Genomic DNA, 19,238 nt, shown 5'->3' with positions numbered 1-19,238 from the left:
CTCTGTCCATTGGATTCTCCAGACAAGAATGCTGGAGTGGGTAGCCATTTCCTTCTCCAGGATTTAAGTCATAAAGGACGCAACTCTAAAGGAGGGTGAACAACAGGCTGACCTTCAGAAAATCATTGCCCTGATATATCTGCATAGGTAACACTATTCATCGGGATGCTGACTTCCTAACAGGTAAAAGGTATGAGAAGTATGGGTACAAAATCTTGTGATCTTAACTGCTAGCCCACAGATCTGCTATTTCCAAGTACTGGGAAGGCTTTTATATTTTTCTGCAAGAAGTGGTTAGCCCACGGCTAACAATTATTGAGAAAACATGACTGAAGTAATACATAATAAGTCATGGAATGTCAAGCTAAGGCATATAAGCAACATCTGGAATTGTTTAGTTTCATCAAGTCTTAACCAGAAAAGAAATTTATTGAGCAGAAATGAAAGACAAAGACCATTGGCTTATAGTGGAAGCTATAATTGTAGGAGCGGATGAGACCATTCAGAGGGAATTAACATTTTTTAACAAAGAACTTTCACTTTAAAGTTTCCATACTTATTTTTAAAGGCAAACACTGAGGATTAGGTTAATGGATAAAAGGTTGTTTATTTGCTTTCTACTGTAACTATTACTACTTATTTGTAATTTTTTCAAAGCACACAGTAAGCCACTGGCTAAAAATCACTTTTTAAAAGGATATATAGAGCATGGCATAAATGAGTGTATGTATCTGATGTATTTAATTTATTGAAATACTTGTTATAAACTACATTTTTTCTATGTTGTGTATTTTTTCCTATGCAGTATAGAAGATAAGACGGTTGGATGGCATCATTGATTCAATGGACATGAGTTGAAGCAAACTCTAGGAAATAGAGAAGGACAGGGAAGCCTGGCATGCTGCAGTCCATGGGGTTGCAAATTTGGACATGACTGAGCGACTGAACAGAAATATCTAAATTGGCAAAATATAAGTAATTCAGAGAATAAAACAAGGCTCTAATCACTACTTCCATTACCTTATAATTTGAGTTTGTGTTGGTGGTTTTTTTAAAGTACTACATAAAGTTTTACAAATCCCTTCAGTAGGTAGGTCTGATCACTAAGTCATGTCCTACTCTTGTGACCCCATGGACTGTAGCCCGCCAGGCTCCTCTATCCATGGGATTCTCCAGGCAAGAATACTGGAGTGGGTTGCCATTCCCTTCTCCAGGGGATCTTCCTGACAGGTATCCTGCACTGCAGGCAGACTCTTTATCAACTAAGCCACCAGAGAAGCATATTTTAATATATTTTGAACTCCATCATTTTTCTTCACTGTCATGAAAACAGAATGGCTTAAAGGAAACTAAAAAGATATGACAACTGCATGCAATACAGCCTGAGTTCCTTTTGTTATAAAGGACATTGAGAAAATTGTCAAAAGCTGAATAAGATCTACAGGTTAGGTAAGACTACTGTATCAATGTTCACTTTCTGATTTTGATTACTGTACTGTGGTTATGTTGCCATGTTCTGAGTAAGTAGAGATAAAGAGGCACAATTCCTATAATTTGTTCTGAAACAGTTCAGGTGGGAAAAACATATGTAAGTGTGATATATATGCATGTACATATACATGTTTTTGTGTGTATGTATAAACATCAGGGGCATTAATGCAATCCTTAAGAATTACACCAATTCAGTAATAGTAAATTACTATCTATAGAGAGAGTCTATATAAGATACACACAAATACATGTGTGTATATATATGTATAAACACATAAATATATATATATAAGTATGAATAAAGTGCCTGTGTGTATATGTGTGTGTGTGTAGAGAGAAAGAAAGCGAAAGAAGGATAACGCAAATATAGCAAAACGTTAAACTTTGAGAAGTTACATATTTGCTGTACTATTCTTAAAACTTTTCTGAAAGTAAAATTAATTGAAAGCTAAAAACTCAAAAAGAATAAAAATAAAGCATGATTTAATAATTGTATGTGTGAGCTCAGTAATGTCTGACTCTCTGTGAACTTATGGGCTATATCCTGCCAGGCTCCTCTACCCATGGAATATTCCCAGAAAGAATAGTGGAGTGGGTTGCCATTTCCTCCTCCAAGATATCTTTTAGACCCAGGGATCGAACCTAGGTCTCTCGAATCTCCTGCATTACAGGCAGATTCTTTTATCTCTGAGCCACCAGGGGTGCCTGCATTTAATAATTAGGAAATTCCAAAAGTGAGCCAAAAGGCCATATACTATACGTCTGGCCAATAGGTGGAGCCAATGAGTATCAGTTTTCTTTAAACAATATCAGAAAGCAAAGTTTCTAAGTGCAGTGTTCAAAAGTCAGGAGTATTGACACAATCTTTAAGAATTACACCAGTTCAATACTATTGAATTAAACAACTACCTGTCTATGTGAGAACAGGATGCTCAACTCCCCCAAATACAGTCTAACTCTCTCAAAAGCCTCCTTTCACTTCAGTTAAATGAGGAACACCATTTACTTCCTGCACAGGGTTAAACTGCCCTCCTTGTACAAGTAAGTGGGTAATTCTGGGTAATTCTGAAGGAGTTTTGCCTTCTGTGGGGGTTAAAATGTATAACTGGCAGGAATGCAATCACAGTGCTCATCTGGCTAAGGCAAAAAGCAGATTGTAGAAACTGACCTGATTAGCAAATATGATTTCTTCTAGTTGTAAGTTACATGTACAAACCACAGGAAATAGGATTTCATAAACACATAGATAACATTAAAAGATTCTGAATTTTCTCTTAGGACATACTGAACAGGAGCCAAGGATTTTTACACAATTTATTTCAAATCATAGAACTGAATGTGTCTCAGGAAATCATATTGGCCCAGTCTTATTTCACATTCCTAGAATTCAATGGCTAATGTCTATCAGAGGTGACGTTAATAATAACCATTTGCTCAACAAACTTCAACCAGGCTGATTCTAATGACTATTTTTGGAAGTTCAAATTCTCACAATATGATTTTTGGATTTAAAAATTCTCACAGAGTACAACTTTGGAAACTTTGAATTACTGCAACGAACTAAATCTAACCATACAGATATGTTAATTCAATTATATTTTTACCTTTAAAAGTTAAATGGATCACCTGAAATTTTCTTCCAGTTTCTAAACCCAATAAAGATAGTGGTTAATGTACCTTAGCAACACAGGTCTTAGGTTAGAGGGGGAGAAAAAACCCAGTTATCTAGACAAATCCTTTTACCTATTAAATAGACAAGATTACAACTCCAAAAGATAGAAGCACGTCAATGAAGCATAAAAGGCCTAAAAATTAGGTGGTAGAATTTGATTCTAAAACTAATTTCGAAGTTATTCTTTTTTTCTCTTTTTAGTATAATGACCAAGGAATAGCAGGAGGAAAGCAGGGACTAAAACCCACTTTGTCGAGTGAACTAAATTCTCTTGAAAACATCTGACTGCACTGCTTCCATTATCAACTACTCCATGGTCCAAGGAGAAAAAGTCAACATTTCACTGCGATAATTCAATCATGGGGCACCCCAATTTCCAACTTCAATTTCCTATACTCTTGTTTCCCCCTTAAGTATGCTATCAGATGCCTCCCTTTCAATAATAAAGCCAAACAGCTCCTAAAACTTTATCCATTATTTTTATAATTGCCTTCCCTCAAGACAGGTGACAGCAGAACAATGTTCCATGCTCCAAGAAGAGTGGAAACTTAAATGGAAAGAAAGAGTAAAGAGTTCATTGACTAATTTTTAAAAGTTTCTGTCTGAGCTTTTTCTCTCTGCAGCAGTATTTTGGAGTGACAAGGCTTAGGACTGGGTTTGCCTTGCTGTGAGAGAGCTAGAAGGAACCAGAAGGAGACCAAAGGAATAGAAGGCAAGTTGATGCTGGCTGGGTGCAGCTGGCTGGGACTCGGGCTTGAAAGAAGGGGGAAGGAGAGGAGTGGGCTATAAGGACAGGAGAGCAGGCAGGGCTTTGCAGCAAAAGCCAAGCATAAAGAGTATATATTCAGCTATCTAGGAATCTCAGCATCAAGATAGGCAGCAAAATGCAGGACTGATTCTGCCAAAGCAGAGAAAACCTGCTAGGCAGGGTTGTATGGTAAAATGGTTTCTTTTAGTCTTTCCAAAGATGCAACAAGTAGTTTTTCATTTCAGTACAATGTATGTAAACACAACAGGTAACACCCACTCAGCATCACTTCAGTCAGGACAATGATAAATTCAAAGGATCCAGCAACAGAAGAATTGTAAGGCACCCTGGAAAGAGGAAAGACTTGGGAGTTGACAAGGAGTTTGGAAACAAGCATACTGGAACAGATCAACACACTTTGCTTAGTCAACACTGCATCTGTGATGGTAAGGAGGGAAGGGACTACATGGGAAAAATCAGGTCAGGGTTAGTTTTATATTTATTTATTCACATAGGAGGCAAATGCAAGCAAATTAAAAATAATGGGACTCTGGGAGAGAGAGAAAAAGATACACAATGGCTACAAACTTCTCCACCCAAAGTTAGCGGGCAGAAGCAAAGGAGTAAGGCATAATGACTGTGAGGCGTCAAAAGAGCTCAAAAAGGAAATTCTTCAAATCGAGTCTAGAGCAGCACTTTCTAATAGAACTATGATATGAGCCACCTATGGGGCTAGTAACCACTTAAAAAATAGAAACAAAATTAACTCTTGTAATATATTATGCTTAAACCAATATATCCACAATGTTACCTTTGAACATATAATCAATATAAAAATTATTAAAGGGCTGTTTCATATTCATTATATATATGTATCAAGTCTTCAAAATCAAGTATGTGTTTTACAAGTACTACACACTGTAATGACATCCCCAGTGGCTCAGCAGTAAAGAGACCGCCTGCAGTGCAGGAGACCCAGGAGACACGGTTTCAATCCCTGGGTCAGGAAGATCCCCTGGAGAAGGAAATGGCAACCCAATCCAGTATTCTTGCTGCAAAAATCTCATGGACAGAGGAGCCTGGCGGGCGACAGTCCATAGGGTCGCAAAGAGTCGGACACAACTGATCAACTGAGCATGCATGCTCACACTTCAATCCCAGTACTATACCAGCCCCATGTCTAAGGCTCAATAGCCACAGGTGGCTGGTACCTCTCAAGGTGGACAGCACAGGTACAAAATACATTTAATGATAAAAAAATAATCGATGGCATCAAGAAATACCAAAAAGTCTGTCAAAAGTAATGAATTTGGTTAGAAGTTTGTCAATGAATTTGGCAAAATAAGTTTTAAAAAAGCACTAGGCCTACCATCTTACTGAAAGTACATTTAAAATAAATCGCTCAGTCTCTACACAATAAGTGCTATTTCAATTCTTTCACAAAAAAATTGAATACAAGTGTACACAGTAGTTTCTGAGGTATTCTTATCTCAAGTTATATTCACTACTAAAATCTCCTGGTCCTTCAGAGACTCTACCTTTAATAGCAAGTGTAAGTATTTTGTTTATTTACTGGTAGATTTTGTGTGGATCAAAGGAAGCCAAGTTCCCTCCCCTGCTCTTGGGAAACTGAAGAGAAAACTGACCTCACCATTCATTACAGCCTGAAGTGCTGCCACATGAATGAGCTGTGAATACTTATGGCTCTCATGTGACCAAACCACAGAGATTCTGTCTGCAGTTACTCTGTGGGTTGTTTTGGGCTGGTGATGTGGGATCGTCATATGCACAGGGTCCTCTGTTCATGGAAGAATACTGCAGTGGGTAACCATTCCCTTCCCCACGGGATCTTCCCGACCCAGGGATCAAACCCTGCAGGGTCTCCTGCACTGTAGACAGATTCTTTACTGTCTGAGCAACAGTAGAATCTGCCTGCAACGCGAGGACCTGTGTTAGATCCCTGGATCAGGAAGATCCCCTGGAGAAGGGAATGGCAACCCACTCTAGTAATCTTGCCTGGACAATTTCATGGACAGAGGAGCCTGGCGGGCTACAGTCCATGGGATCGCAAATAACTGGACATGACCGAGTGACTAACGTTTTCACTTAGCCTGGTGAGATGTACACAGGTCTGAAGAAAAGGTGGTCTAAATTTAAATTCAGCTTCCTTTAATTGCCAGGCAAGTTGGACTATAACACAACCATCTATATTCAGGCTACTTTAAAGATCAGCCACCAAAAGCAATGCATTCAGTTCAAATACGAGTTGATTTAGAAGTTTCTTTAATTAAAGCACACAACTGCATAGTTTATTCTGCTTCAACATGGGTGTGACGGTGGGACAGGAACAAATTAAATATTCACCATGTTTTTGTATACTGATCAAACTTAAAGATGTCATTCAATATACTATATAATCTACATATGCTATAGTGTAAGTCAAGTATATTACTCGTGTAAGAGTATGCACCACCCGATATATTATATGTGCTTCCCTGGTAGTTCAGCTGGTAAAGAATCCGCCTGCAATGCAGGAGACCTGGGTTCGATTCCTGGATCGGGAAGATCCCCTGGAGAAGGGAAAGGCTACCCACATCAGTATTCTAGGCTGGAGAATTCCATGAACTGTACAGTCCATGGGGTCTCAAAGAGTTGGACACAACTGAGTGATTTAAACTACTTGTATTACATATAACTTATAATGCTATATTATATTACAGTTCCTGCCAGATGGCATGCATATGCTTTTCTCTATATAATACTACAGCTATAGGCAGAGAAGCATGTTTTTCTTGGACCTTATTGACCTTATTTCTGTTCATCAAACCCGTTCCACACAACTGTTGTGAACTGAGGCATATTTGTCATTTGGTTTTCAGCAATCAGCAACAACCAGGAGATCCCAAGACTAGAGAATAAACTCAGATACTCTACCTTGACTCAAACCAGGAAAGAATATATCTTTTAGAGTTATAGCTATAAACCTATCATACAATAAGGAGACATACCAGCATGCTGACCAAGCACTTTTAGGGAGTGAGTAGAGAGGAAAACAAAGGGCTGAAAATTTTCTTCTTCACAGACAAATAAAACAAAGCCACTGAAATGAAAAGTAGTAGGGAGTCAGACAGACCCATATACTCACCTGCATTGGAGCCGGTCAAATTATAACGCGCATTCAACTTCTTGATGATATTCTCGTGGATTTGGTACCACTCACTCTCTGTGTTACACCTGTGAAATCATGGCCACTCTGTTAAGCTTTGGTGATGCAAGAGATGACCTTCCTACACACCTGCCCCTTTTCATATAACCACTATAATGTACTTCCTTAAACCTCCCTGCAGTTCTCAACACAGAGAACATGGCTTGGCTTGCCTGCCCCAAGATGAGCAGGAATGACCATATCTGGTAATGCATGACCAGCTACTTCATGAAGTGGCTGAGATGAACAATTCAGGTTATGAGAAGCTCAGAGAACAATGCATACAGTGGAAGGAAGTATAGGCTAAGATTCTGACTCCCTGGATTTGGATCCTCACTATTAACTGAGCTATGTTCTTTGGGTGAGTTAATTATTCTGTGCCTTGATCTGTTCATTTGTGAAACGGGGGTAATATACTAGAACACTGAACAAGCTTGGGTTTAGGATAATCCCTGGCAAAAAGTGAATGCTCAGTAAATGTTATTTCTCGATATTGAATCTCCACCTATCATATCATGACCAAGTGATGGTGCTGGTCATGATATAATAGGCTAGCATCAAAATGCAACTGAGGTTAACAAAACTTGCACTAGCAAAAACCTGGTGGGATTTACTGAAGAGTAATTAAGGTAACTCTTCTGGATTTTCTACTTCTAGGCCAAAAGGCGTTTCTCCATCTCCCACTCTGACAGGCATCTGTACCCTAGTCTTTCAGCTCTTGTCTTTCACCAGCTCATGCTAGAGTTCACCTAGGAGACTCTGAAGATTCTTGAGAACTGGATCTGGGACTGGAGATACCTGTGTTCCCCTCAGTACTTTGAACACCGTAGGTGCTTAGAAAAAATACTGGCTACATGAATGACTGAATGGATATCCCTCTGACTGTTACTCCTGATGATTTGTTAATATCTGGGTCTGCTCTATTCTTACTGCTGAGACTCCCCCAGTTAGGTTGGGGAGACCCTCCTTCATCTGAATACATTTGTAAATTCATTAAAATCTTTCACTAGCAACAAAGGCTCTCTCCCAAAGGTCCTGACTATCAAAGATTCTGTAACTATCAATCAAAATATTCCACCCTATAGAGACTTCTTCCTTCTGATCTCACCTATAGCCAATAATTCACAATGTGCTTACATATTTATTTATTTCACCGCCATAAGCTTTTCCAGGATGAACTTGATAGAGGTTACTTTTGAACCAGTTAACAGTAGGATAGCAAGTAAGAGCACTGACACTGAGAAGGCTAGAAAATTAAGATGAAATAAAACCATTCCACTTGTCCAGCTGTAAGATACCAAACTGCCACTTGGCACACCCTGCTCCTAGATTTCTTAGTTCAGCTCAGTGGGGAAGGAAGAAAGATAGCTTGCTTCCTATTGAATAGTTAAGGGACTCCAGAATTCATGCTTTTAATCTACGAAACTCCAAATAAAATAAAAGCTCCTAAAGTATATGACTGAAATATCTTCCAGGCTCAGATGAGGTATTTCTTGCTATTCTCTGTTTGAGTCCCAGTTTGGGCTAAGGATTTGGTCACCTTGCTGCTGCTGCTGCTGCTGCTGCTAAGTCGCTTCAGTCGTGTCCGACTCTGTGCGACCCCGTAGACGGCAGCCCACCAGGCTATTCCATCCCTGGGATTCTCCAGGCAAGAACACTGGAGTGGGTTGCCATTTCCTTCTCCAATGGATGAAAGTCAAAAGTGAAAGAGAAGTCGCTCAGTCGTGTCCGACTCTTCGCGACCCCATGGACTGCAGCCCACCAGGCTCCTCCATCCATGGAACTTTCCAGGCAAGAGTACTGGAGCGGGGTGCCATTGCCTTCTCCGTTGGTCACCTTAACAAATACAAATTTCTTCCAAATTGTTTCTAACAGTCACTCCTCTAAAATGTTTTAATAAATTCTAGTTTCTTTTTCATCTATAATAACTGTTTTGACTACCTAGCATTCATCCTGGAATGGATTCATAAATTGCTCAACTGTGATTTTTAAGGGACCTCTCTTGCATCAAGAATAACCCCAAACCTTATTTGATATTTATGAAAAAACAGACAATAACAACCGCAAAGAGCAGTACAACTCAATTTTAGGAGAATGAGTATCTCCCACAGAACTGGAATTCATGGGTCTTCCTTGGCTGGTTGCATAATCAAGAGGGATGCAAGCAACTCCAGGTCCCCCAGTTTTCCCATTAACAAGATAAATCTAACACTTCCTACGCAGACCTGGAAAGATCACTCAAAGAAACAAAGAGATTGCATTTGTGAAAAATTTTAGTTTTTTTTGAAAAGCAAGGTCAGCTAACAGCATCATTGTCACATCACTAGACAGTGGTGTGAGAGAACACCCTGAAACGTACGACCTGGTAACATGAGAGCTCAGGTTCTGAGTTAGGCAGTCCTGACTTCACAGCTGGTTCCTGTTCTGATTAGTCAGGTGATTGTGGGTGCTATTTAGCCTCTCTGTCCCCTTAAGTGGAAAACAAAGCCAACAGCATCTGCTTCATGAGTCTGTCATGAAAATAAAGGGACAAGACACATGCAAAGTGCTTATTAACATGGTTCCTTGCACATAGTAAGCACAAAGTAAATGGTGGCTATTATCATTAGCATTGTTGCAATTAAATTATGTCTTATAATCACCAGTAAAATTTAGAAAGGGGATTATACTGGATTTATGCTCCATCATGGGATAAAAGAGGAGCACGCTTTACTACCCAGTAGTATCACCAAAAGTTTTCAAGTTTAATATCAAGGTCACAGATTTTATCACTCTTAAAAGAGACAAAGAGAGTTTCTAGCCCTAAACCATAGGCTATAAGTGAATCTTTGTCAACTGATTAGCAAACATGTGGTGTAGGTCCCAGGGCCTCCGAGTAGAAGATGGATAGATTCAAGAAACCCTGCAGCTGTTGTCAAAAAGCAACCTGAAGTATATGTCCCAGAGACAGTGGGCCATGTGGGTCCCCTCCACATATGGAAAAACCATTGGCACACGTTGCAATAGCCGGAACAGATAACCAAAGCAAGCTCACTCACAGAGGAGGTCAGTAGTGTGGTCCTCAGATCAGGAATGCAGACCCCAGATCCCCCATCCCCCAGTGCATCTGCTCTGAGGATGTCACTTTGTGTCAATCTCTCCATTGTCAGACCTGTGGGGAGGTGCTCAGGGAAGGGCAATCGAAAATCATGTGCCTTTTAAAAAACTTAGGATGTGGAATACATTAAGTGGATTTTCTTCGTGGAATGTTCAAACTGAACTGTATCTGCTGCCACTGACCCTCAAAAGATCATAAACCACATTCTGAGAATCTTATTTGGAAATAGGGTTGTTAGACAGATAATCAACTTAAAATTAGGTTGTTTAGGGTGAGTCCTAACCCACTGTAACTAACTAGGCCCATATAAAAAGGGGAAATGTGGTTACAGAAACAGACACACACACCTGGAGAAAGTCATGTGATGATGAAGGCATACATCAGGTCATACATCTACAGGACACCAGAAACCAGGAGAGAGAAGCAGGGAACAGAATCCCCCTCACAGCCCTCAGAAAGATTCAGCGTAGCCAACACTGTGATCTGGGAACGTGGCTTCCATTCCAGAGAGACCATAAATGTCTGTGGCTTAAGCCTCCCTGTTTCTGGTGCTTTGTAGGGACGCCCTCAAATGGGCTTCCGTGGTGGCTCAGCAGTAAAGAATCCTCCTGCTATGCGGGAGACCTGGGTTCCATCTCTGAGCTGAGAAGATCCCCTGCAGGAGGAGATGGCAACCCACTCTAGTACTCTGGCCTGGGAAATCTCATGGACAGAGGACCCTGGTGGAATATAGTCCATGGGGTTGCAAAGCGTCAGATATGACTTAGCAACTAAACCACCACATAATAAACTAATAATACATAAAGTAAGAGGGGAATCACCCAGCCTGAACTTCCTTTTTCTTAATTCTAATCAGTTTATGTTAAAAACTATTTCCGTTTTCCAAGAACAAATGAACTTTCTGAGGGTAAAGATATAACAGGCTTTAAATTCTTGGGATTTAAATGCAGTGGATGGTCCACCCAGTGGGTAAGCTATCTGTTCTTTTTGGTTCTCAATTTCATAATCCTCTGAAAGGCAAGTGATGATTTGTAGGCTCAATTGTAGTAGGCTTAGAGATTATTAAGTTTTGAGGAATGGCTCATAAACTCTGCTCATCCCTGGCTCTTCCATTACCCACAGAAAGCAGGATTCACCACATAGGATCCCCATGTACCCCCTTGCCCACCCCAGCCCACATCATGTGCAAGCTTCTTACATGTACACTTTCAGGATGAGGTCATCTTTCGTCTCTCCAGTCAGCAGGTCAGCAATGCTAAGAACTGCACAGCCAAAGGGTCGCCGGTACTGGACACTGCAGGCATTCTTTTTTTCTCCTGCCCCCATTCGACCTGTTCAATTAAAAAGCACACCTAGTTCAAGGAGCCATTTGATTAATCCAGCTTAAGACGAGACACATACAGCTATAACATAAGCCATATGAAATGTAATGGGTGATGGTAAAGACATACATTTGGGGCAACTGTTGCCTCCATTCTGAACTCTCCCCTAAGAGCACACAGTTGTGTGACCTTGGGCACGCAGTGCAAACTCTGGCCATTGGCTATTACCTATAAAACATGAAGACTGAAGCTGAGCCCAGGTATGGGTACCCTTTCTGAAGTATTCATGAAGGCACCCCAGGAGAATCGCATCCAAAAATGCAGTAGGGGTGCCTATTTCATCCTACTTGTAAGATTCTCCATATTTCAAAAAGTGATTTCAAACATTTCACCTCTGAAAAGAAGTGATTTGAGATTACCTGAAGGTATAGCAAGTAAGCACAGGTGAGCAAATGAGCATGTTCTTTCCTGACTCAGTATGCAGGCTGAGATCTCCAGGGATCCTTTTTTAACTCTGACATGGTTTCTACTTGTTTAAATTGTTAGACATTTAAAAATCTGTGGTTGAGATACTGTTTTAATTTATTGTTGCATTTAATTACCAATGCGTTATTTTGAAAACTGAAAGCAAAAAGCACACTGGAGCTGAAGCCTAACAAGCTAACGTGAGGAGAAATAATGAAAAAAGCCTGTCAGTCTGCTTCCAGATGCTAGGGAACAGATCTGTACGTTGTTTCCATCTGACTGAAGTCCTCCGTGCATGTCTGCATGGCTCTAGTACCTTCCAAATCCAATGCTAAATAGAAAAAAAGAAAGGAATGGCAGTATTCAATCTGGCTTTCATCCTTCAGTAATAAAGGAAAATTGCCCCTCTGATACATCAATTTCAGAGTAATATTTATAAATAGAAGCTGGAGTACCACTTAATGGTGGTAAAAAACCACAGGAAAAAAAAAAGAAGAGGACTTCCAACATAATGAAAAGGATTTATCCCTTTTGAAGTTCCTTTTGAATAATTAATGTGTGACAGCCTTGAAAAGTTCTTTCTTGGATGATGTTTCATTTGCATTGGTATATTACTAGTATATTGATTAACAGGCCTAAGGATAATAAGAATGCTGATTTACAATGGAATCATGTACTAGACTCAACACTAAAAAGAGCTGAGAGGACTCCTCTGAGATCAGGGACCAGTGTTTACTATGTGACATGCATGGGTTTGGAGAGTCATTAGGTATTACCATGTAGGTACAGGGTTTCCCAGGTGGTGCAGTGGTAAGGAATTCACCTGCCAGTGTAGGAGACGCAAGAAATGTGGGTACGATCCCTGGGTCGGAAAGATCCCCAGGAGAAGGAAATGGCAACCCACTCCAGTATTCTTGCCTGGAGAATCCCACGGGCAGAGGAGCCTGGCGGGCTGCAATCCATGGGGTTGCAGAGAGTCAGCTGCAACTGAGAGCATATGCAGGCAGCACAGGGGCCCTGTAGGTACAGGCTTATTAGCAGGGTGAACATGCAAACCTGACTTCTGTGAATTCAAGAATAGTAAGCAAAACAAGGATAGTAAGTGTAATGAAGGCTGGAGTAGGACTAATAATTATTAGGGCAAAGGTTGTTCCTCCAATTACATGAGTTAGTAGCTGTCCAGCTGTAGTATTAGCTGTTAGTCATATAGCTAGGGCTACTGGTTGGGTGAATATGCAAAGAGTTTCAATAATTACAAATATACTGGTAAGAGGAATGGGTATTCCCTATGGTAGAAAATACATTAGAGATGCTTTTGTTTTATGGTGAAAGCCTATAGTGATTGTTCACGATAAAAAAGGGATAAATATACCTAAAGTTATGAAAAGTTGTATGGTGGGTATAAACGAATGTGCTAAAAGACCAACTAAGTTTGTTGGGGTGATAAATAAGCAATATAAGTATTTCTGTTCAGGTCTGCCCTTTATAGTTATGAATGGCCATTATCTGTTTTGTCGCAAGTTGAACCAATCACTGCTAAATAGAAATCATGCAGTTATTTATGAATCTAGTGTGGGGAAACTCTTTCTCTTTATTTCCTCCTCTTCTTTCCGATCAAAGACCAGGCCTCGAATTCCAGGGCAGGTGCTGTTACTCCAGCTCTCGGCAGCCAGTGCAGGTCAGTGTGCCCTTTTCTTATTAAGTCTATGCAAGGAATATTCTAGAAAAAGTTCTTACTCTTTCAAGAATAATTTTTCTATTCGTCCCTGATATACAAGGATCTTCCACTCCTTCATTTCACTGAAGCAGATTAAATCTTAACTTTTCTGAGTTTCTTACCTTCATTATTACTGGACTGATCATCAGGGAAGTTTTTGCAGTAATGTCAATATAGAATTAACTTGATCAAAGCTTAGGGAATGAAGGTAGGTAATTTAGGTTTCATGCAGTCCATGGGGTCGCTAAGAGTCAGACATGACTGAGCAACTTCACTTTCACTTTTCACTTTCACGCACTGGAGAAGGCAATGGCAACCCACTCCAGTGTTCTTGCCTGGAAAGTCCCAGAGACCGGGGAGTCTGGTGGGCTGCCATCTATGGGGTCACACAGAGTCGGACACGACTGAAGCGACTTAGCAGCAGCATTCATTCTAATGATTTAATGATCATAAATAGCTTAGTAAAATATACAGCCACTAATCAAATGTCAGGTATTTAAAAGGCAGCCCTGTGATGGGTAATACTATGCAGTCGTTTCCTCAGCTGTATCCTGGGAGTGAAGGACAGAGCTACCCAGCTCATGGGCAAGCAAGACATGTGATCATTTTCTACCACCAAAAGCCTCTAGATACTTTTCTAAAAGTTCTGAAAGCTAAAGTGGTTTACTTTTTATCTCAACCTTGTAGAGGATTATGTTCAAACTGTATCCATGTTTACATGAAGATATCCAAAATCACATTTTACATTAACAATTGCTGTGAAAAATTTGAATAAATTAAAAAAAAACCACAAAGAATTCCATAAACTGCACCACTGCCATCCTGGGCACAGACAGAGGCTCTATCTCATAAATACACAGAAACACGCATTACAACTTTGCCAGTTTTAAAAGACTCTTTCCAATTTCTACACCCCATACTCATGTTTAAAAAGAAAATTAAAACAAAACCAAAGACAGTTCACTTATTTATTTATTTCTACTGTCCCTCAAATATGAAAAGAAGATAAAATTAAATGGGTTTTTCAGAACAGACTTTTATGAGGAAAAATTGCTTAGAAAATCTTTGTTGAAACACCATTTATAGTCTCACTCAATGCAAAATGGGGTCATCATGTGTATAAAATAAAAAACCATAAAAAAAAAAATAAAAACCACCATGCAAGACTGATGGTGAGATATTACTATTCTGCAGAAGTTTTCCTCAGGAAGTCATGTAACAGTTAGTGAGGAAGGGGAAGCCAGTTCTCAGTATCAGTTGGTTAGCTTTCCTAGAGAAATAACTTAGGTTCCACCATGTATTTCCTCTGCCATAAAATGCCTGCTTTTGGAGGTCTTATATGAGTAAACATAGTGACGATATTTTGGTTTTGATGTGCAAGGGCATCATAGAGCACTGAAAGTGTGTTCTGCAAGAAGTTAGTAAGTGTTACATTATATAAGTATTTCCACGGTCAATCAAATCTGGAGAGAGCTAGGGTCAACAAAGTTAGAGGAGCAATTTTATTCTTCCCTGTAGGATTTCTCAAGACTCTTTAATAAGCTGATGAAATTATACAAGTGAAAAATATTCAATTTCCAGCATTCAATTTTCCATAGCCTTTTTCTTATAGCACCTTGTCTATAATAATGTTCTGCAGCCTTCCACACTTTGGGAAATGCCAGTTGGTGTAAAGTTTTCATAAATGTATAGAAAATCCAGCTCCTAAAAGTTTAATGTATGCTGTTAACAGAAATTAGAATTTGAGTAGACAAATACCAAGGCTATGAATCCAATATTTTTAGAAAGTCCAATAAAACAAAATGAAATGCAGCAAACTAACTAATGACTTATATGGAGAGAGAACAAACTATTTATGGCAGTGTGAGAGTCTGGGGAGACCAGAATCCCAAATTCTGCGAATAATGGATTCCGATCTCGCTTGGACTTCTTTTTGATCCAGACAGCACATAAATCATAAGTACACAGAAACCTCTCAGCAATTCTCCCCATCATGCTCCTATCACACCAATAAGTGTCATACCTACCGATTCGGATGATGTGCACAGTGATATAGATGTCCTTTCTGAGCTCGCTGCTACCCAAATCCTACCAAAAAACAGAGTTTTGTCATTGTAGAACTCATCCTTTAGGCAGAATCACTTGAAGGGATAGCACAATGTTTTAACAAATAACAGAAGAAAGACAAATATGAGCATTCTTGATGGATTTTTTTTGGAGCAGAAGCACATACTCCAAATCCTGTTCTAAAAATACCACTGTGATCAACTTTACTGTAAGCCTACAGATATCAAGTAAGACTTAAAAAAGAAAAGCCCATTCTTTTTTTAGTCTCTAGCTCACTCATTCTTTAAATATTTCTTAAATACATACTAAATACCACGTGCCACTCTGAGCCCTGTCACACTGGGCTTCAGCCATAAAGAACAGGCTCTCATACACACTGAAGGGATAAAGGTGTGATTGTGAAAGTTGGCATTCAGATTTCAGGGCATTATTGTAATTTACACTCTTCCCTAGTGGCTCAGACAGCAAACAATCTCCTACAATGCAGGAGATCCGGGTTTGATCCTTGTGTCAGGAGGATACCCTGGAGGAGCAAATGGCAACCTACTCCAGTATTGTCTAGGAAATCCCATGGACAGTGGAGCCTGACGGGCTAAGAGTCAGACACCACTGAGCAACTAACACTTTCATACCACTTTCACTGTAATTCATGTGTTATTTACAAAGGTTCAGCAAATCTACTATGTTCTCTCATAATAACTTAAATAAAATAAAGTACTTAAGAAAGAATCTGCCTCCTTGATAAAACAAGATCCACTTACCACGAAGAGAGAGCAGTGCCGTTCTGGTTTATCTGGGGCTTTGGGAAGCCCGTTTCTATTTAGCCTCAAGAAAAATCTCTCACTACAAGAGAAAAGAAGTTGAATATTTTTAGAATTAAGTAATATTTAAGGACTCCTTTCTACCTGCTATTTGTCCTAAGGGTTAAACTCAAAACTTTTTAGGCTTTTCACTGATATCAAAACTGTGTATATAAATTAGAAGAGTACCCAAGACAGTAAACATTTGCTTCAGTTCTGACAAAGCTGGCAAAGCAGAATGTGCAAAAGCAGAAAACATACATATGCAAACAAAAAAAATTAACTTTTAGAAAGTTTCCATATCCATGAAATCATCACTATTACTTTAAAAAGTAGAAACAAGGACACCAAAAGGAAAAAAACCTGACTTAACACGTTCTGTGTATTTGTACCTAAGATTATTTTTCATGCTTTGCGTCACAGTATTTACTTCACGTCATACATGAACATTATTCCGAGTGCTAACAATCCATTAGAAGACTTAGTATTTTATGCTCTTATCAACCTAATCCAAAACACAAAAAGAGAAACCAGGTAGTGAAACCTGAATATTGTTTGGTCCACAAAGGAATAGAAGACCTCACAGTGCCTGCAGAACTTGCAATTGAAATTGCAGCAACACCTGGCTTTAAATACAAATAATGCTGTTGATCAGCCACTAATTCAAGTCATTTCAAGGTAATGTGTTACAATATTTATATTAAAAAAAATAAAATGAGTATCACCTCTGCCCCCACATTAATGTACCAGCTACCACAAGCTTCTGAATTTAAATATCCTGGTGCCCAGGATAGAATCAAATGGCTAGATGCCTCAGGCAGAGAACACACAGCTAACATCTCCAAAATGTGAGATTAGCAAACGGCGTGGCCTTGGTCAGTAGCTTCCTTCAGTCTAGGGATCAAGCAGAGAAGGGAGAGTAGGGCATTCGGAAGGCTCAGACCCTTCCAAGTGCCCATGCATGTTCATCACTTGGTTCTTGCCATAAATAATGGCGCTGTCTTCCAAACTCCCCCTTCTCCCCTGTAGGGGGGGAAATGAGAACCATGATCAGATCTCTAAGGAAGCATATGGTTTTAAATTTATGGCTGTCTTGGAACATTTTTATTCTCTTTTGCCATCTAAATCAAGACAGATATATTTAACAGATTCAACTACCTGGCTCACCCTGTCCTTTTTTAATGCCTATCCCTGATCTTCCACACAACAAAGTGCAAGCAATACACATGTCTATGGGGTCGCTTCCTGCACCTATTACCTATGTGTTATTCCACAGAGCAGTGGCTGATGAGATTGGATGAAGAAAATATAAATTGCTGCAAGGATTCTCAAATGAAGCATACGAAGTTCCCACATAATTCTGAGGCAGAGGCTGGAAATGACAGATTCTACCAAGACTGCAGAGTTAAATTAATCTTATTCAATTGTCATTTACTATAATTCATAGCAAAGGACTGCAAGCTCACCTCAGAGTGGAATAATATTCACTATTATTTCAAATTTAAGATGTACTAAAAGGAAATGTACAAAAATTCATCTTGGGGAAAAATGAATTACACTTTAAAATAATCATAGCATTAGGTAATACTACTTCTTTAAGAAAACACTATTTTTTATTTGCGAATGGGTGCTCTGCTAAGGACTTTACATGGATTAACCCCTTTTATCCTCACAATGCCCTTGGGAAGTTGGTACTCTTATTATGTCATTTTATAGTTGGGAAAACTAAGGAATAGTAAATAGTTTTGTCCAAGATCACAGAGCTGATGTATGACTGAGTAGGAATTCTATGCCACATAATACCTACCTTCATTGGAATGCTATAAAATAAATTCTTTCTCTGCTTCATAGAATCACTGAGCATATTTACAGAATATTGAGATACGGAAGAAGTCATTCATCTCTAAGGGACACCCACTGACTCGGTAAATTTTTTCATGAAGGATTAGAAAAATGATTTTGGAAATAAATTTACTAAACAAATGTGAAGCTTCAGAAAGATTTAAGTATTTGGTTTTAGTTGGTCAAAACTCCTAAAGTTTAAGACCAGTATTTGGTTTTGCTTCTTGGTCAGCATCTACTGACATATTTACTGATTATATTTTAGCCCAAAATGAAAGCAGTGTGATCACTTTCCCCTCTTCTGATTATAGACAGCATGCGCTATTCTATATTTTTGAGGTGCATTTATGTTTGAGACTCCTCTTTATCCAGACTAAAACATTTGAAACAAATGCCACTTTATCTTCTAAAAGATCAGTCAAAATGATAAATAACAATAATATTAATTACAAAAGTCAATACGGCATTCCAGATATTGAGACCTTAACTTTAACGATGATATAAAATACTATTTTATATTCACAAATTTTATCAATATTTTGGTGAAATGTTTTCTAAAAAATTCCATTTCAGAGATTCCTTTTGCTCTGTCACTATTTTAATTTCACTAGTCTAGACAGAATCCTGATTACGCAAGTATTATATCATATCCTGTTTCAGAAAGAATATCAATATTTACTAAGCCATATCCCTTAACTTAAGCATGCCTTCTTTCTAAAAATAGACTGAAGATGGGTACTACGGAGAAAAAAGTCATGTGCAATTTTCTTAAAACAGACTTCTAAGAGGGGGAAAAACTCTCTTATGGTCAA

General features: G+C 39.1%; 1 protein-coding gene across 1 annotated transcript in view; it reads right to left on the bottom strand.

Annotated features, from left to right (window-relative positions):
• The window catches only part of DOCK4 (dedicator of cytokinesis 4), a 472,233-nt gene that overhangs the window by 207,830 nt on the left and 245,165 nt on the right, over positions 1-19,238 (bottom strand). Inside the window, exons 9-12 of the mRNA XM_068972403.1 lie at positions 16,546-16,627; positions 15,745-15,805; positions 11,412-11,544; positions 7,057-7,145 (exon numbers count right to left, since the gene is read on the bottom strand). Of these exons, the coding sequence (XP_068828504.1) occupies positions 7,057-7,145; positions 11,412-11,544; positions 15,745-15,805; positions 16,546-16,627 (365 nt within the window). The remainder of the gene's footprint in view (positions 1-7,056; positions 7,146-11,411; positions 11,545-15,744; positions 15,806-16,545; positions 16,628-19,238) is intronic.

The sequence above is a fragment of the Capricornis sumatraensis genome, chromosome 5 (assembly GCF_032405125.1).
Source record: "Capricornis sumatraensis isolate serow.1 chromosome 5, serow.2, whole genome shotgun sequence".
Taxonomy (NCBI): Eukaryota; Metazoa; Chordata; class Mammalia; order Artiodactyla; family Bovidae; genus Capricornis; species Capricornis sumatraensis.
The sequence above is the reverse complement of the archived record's forward strand: the minus strand, read 5'-3'. Positions and strand labels throughout refer to the sequence as shown.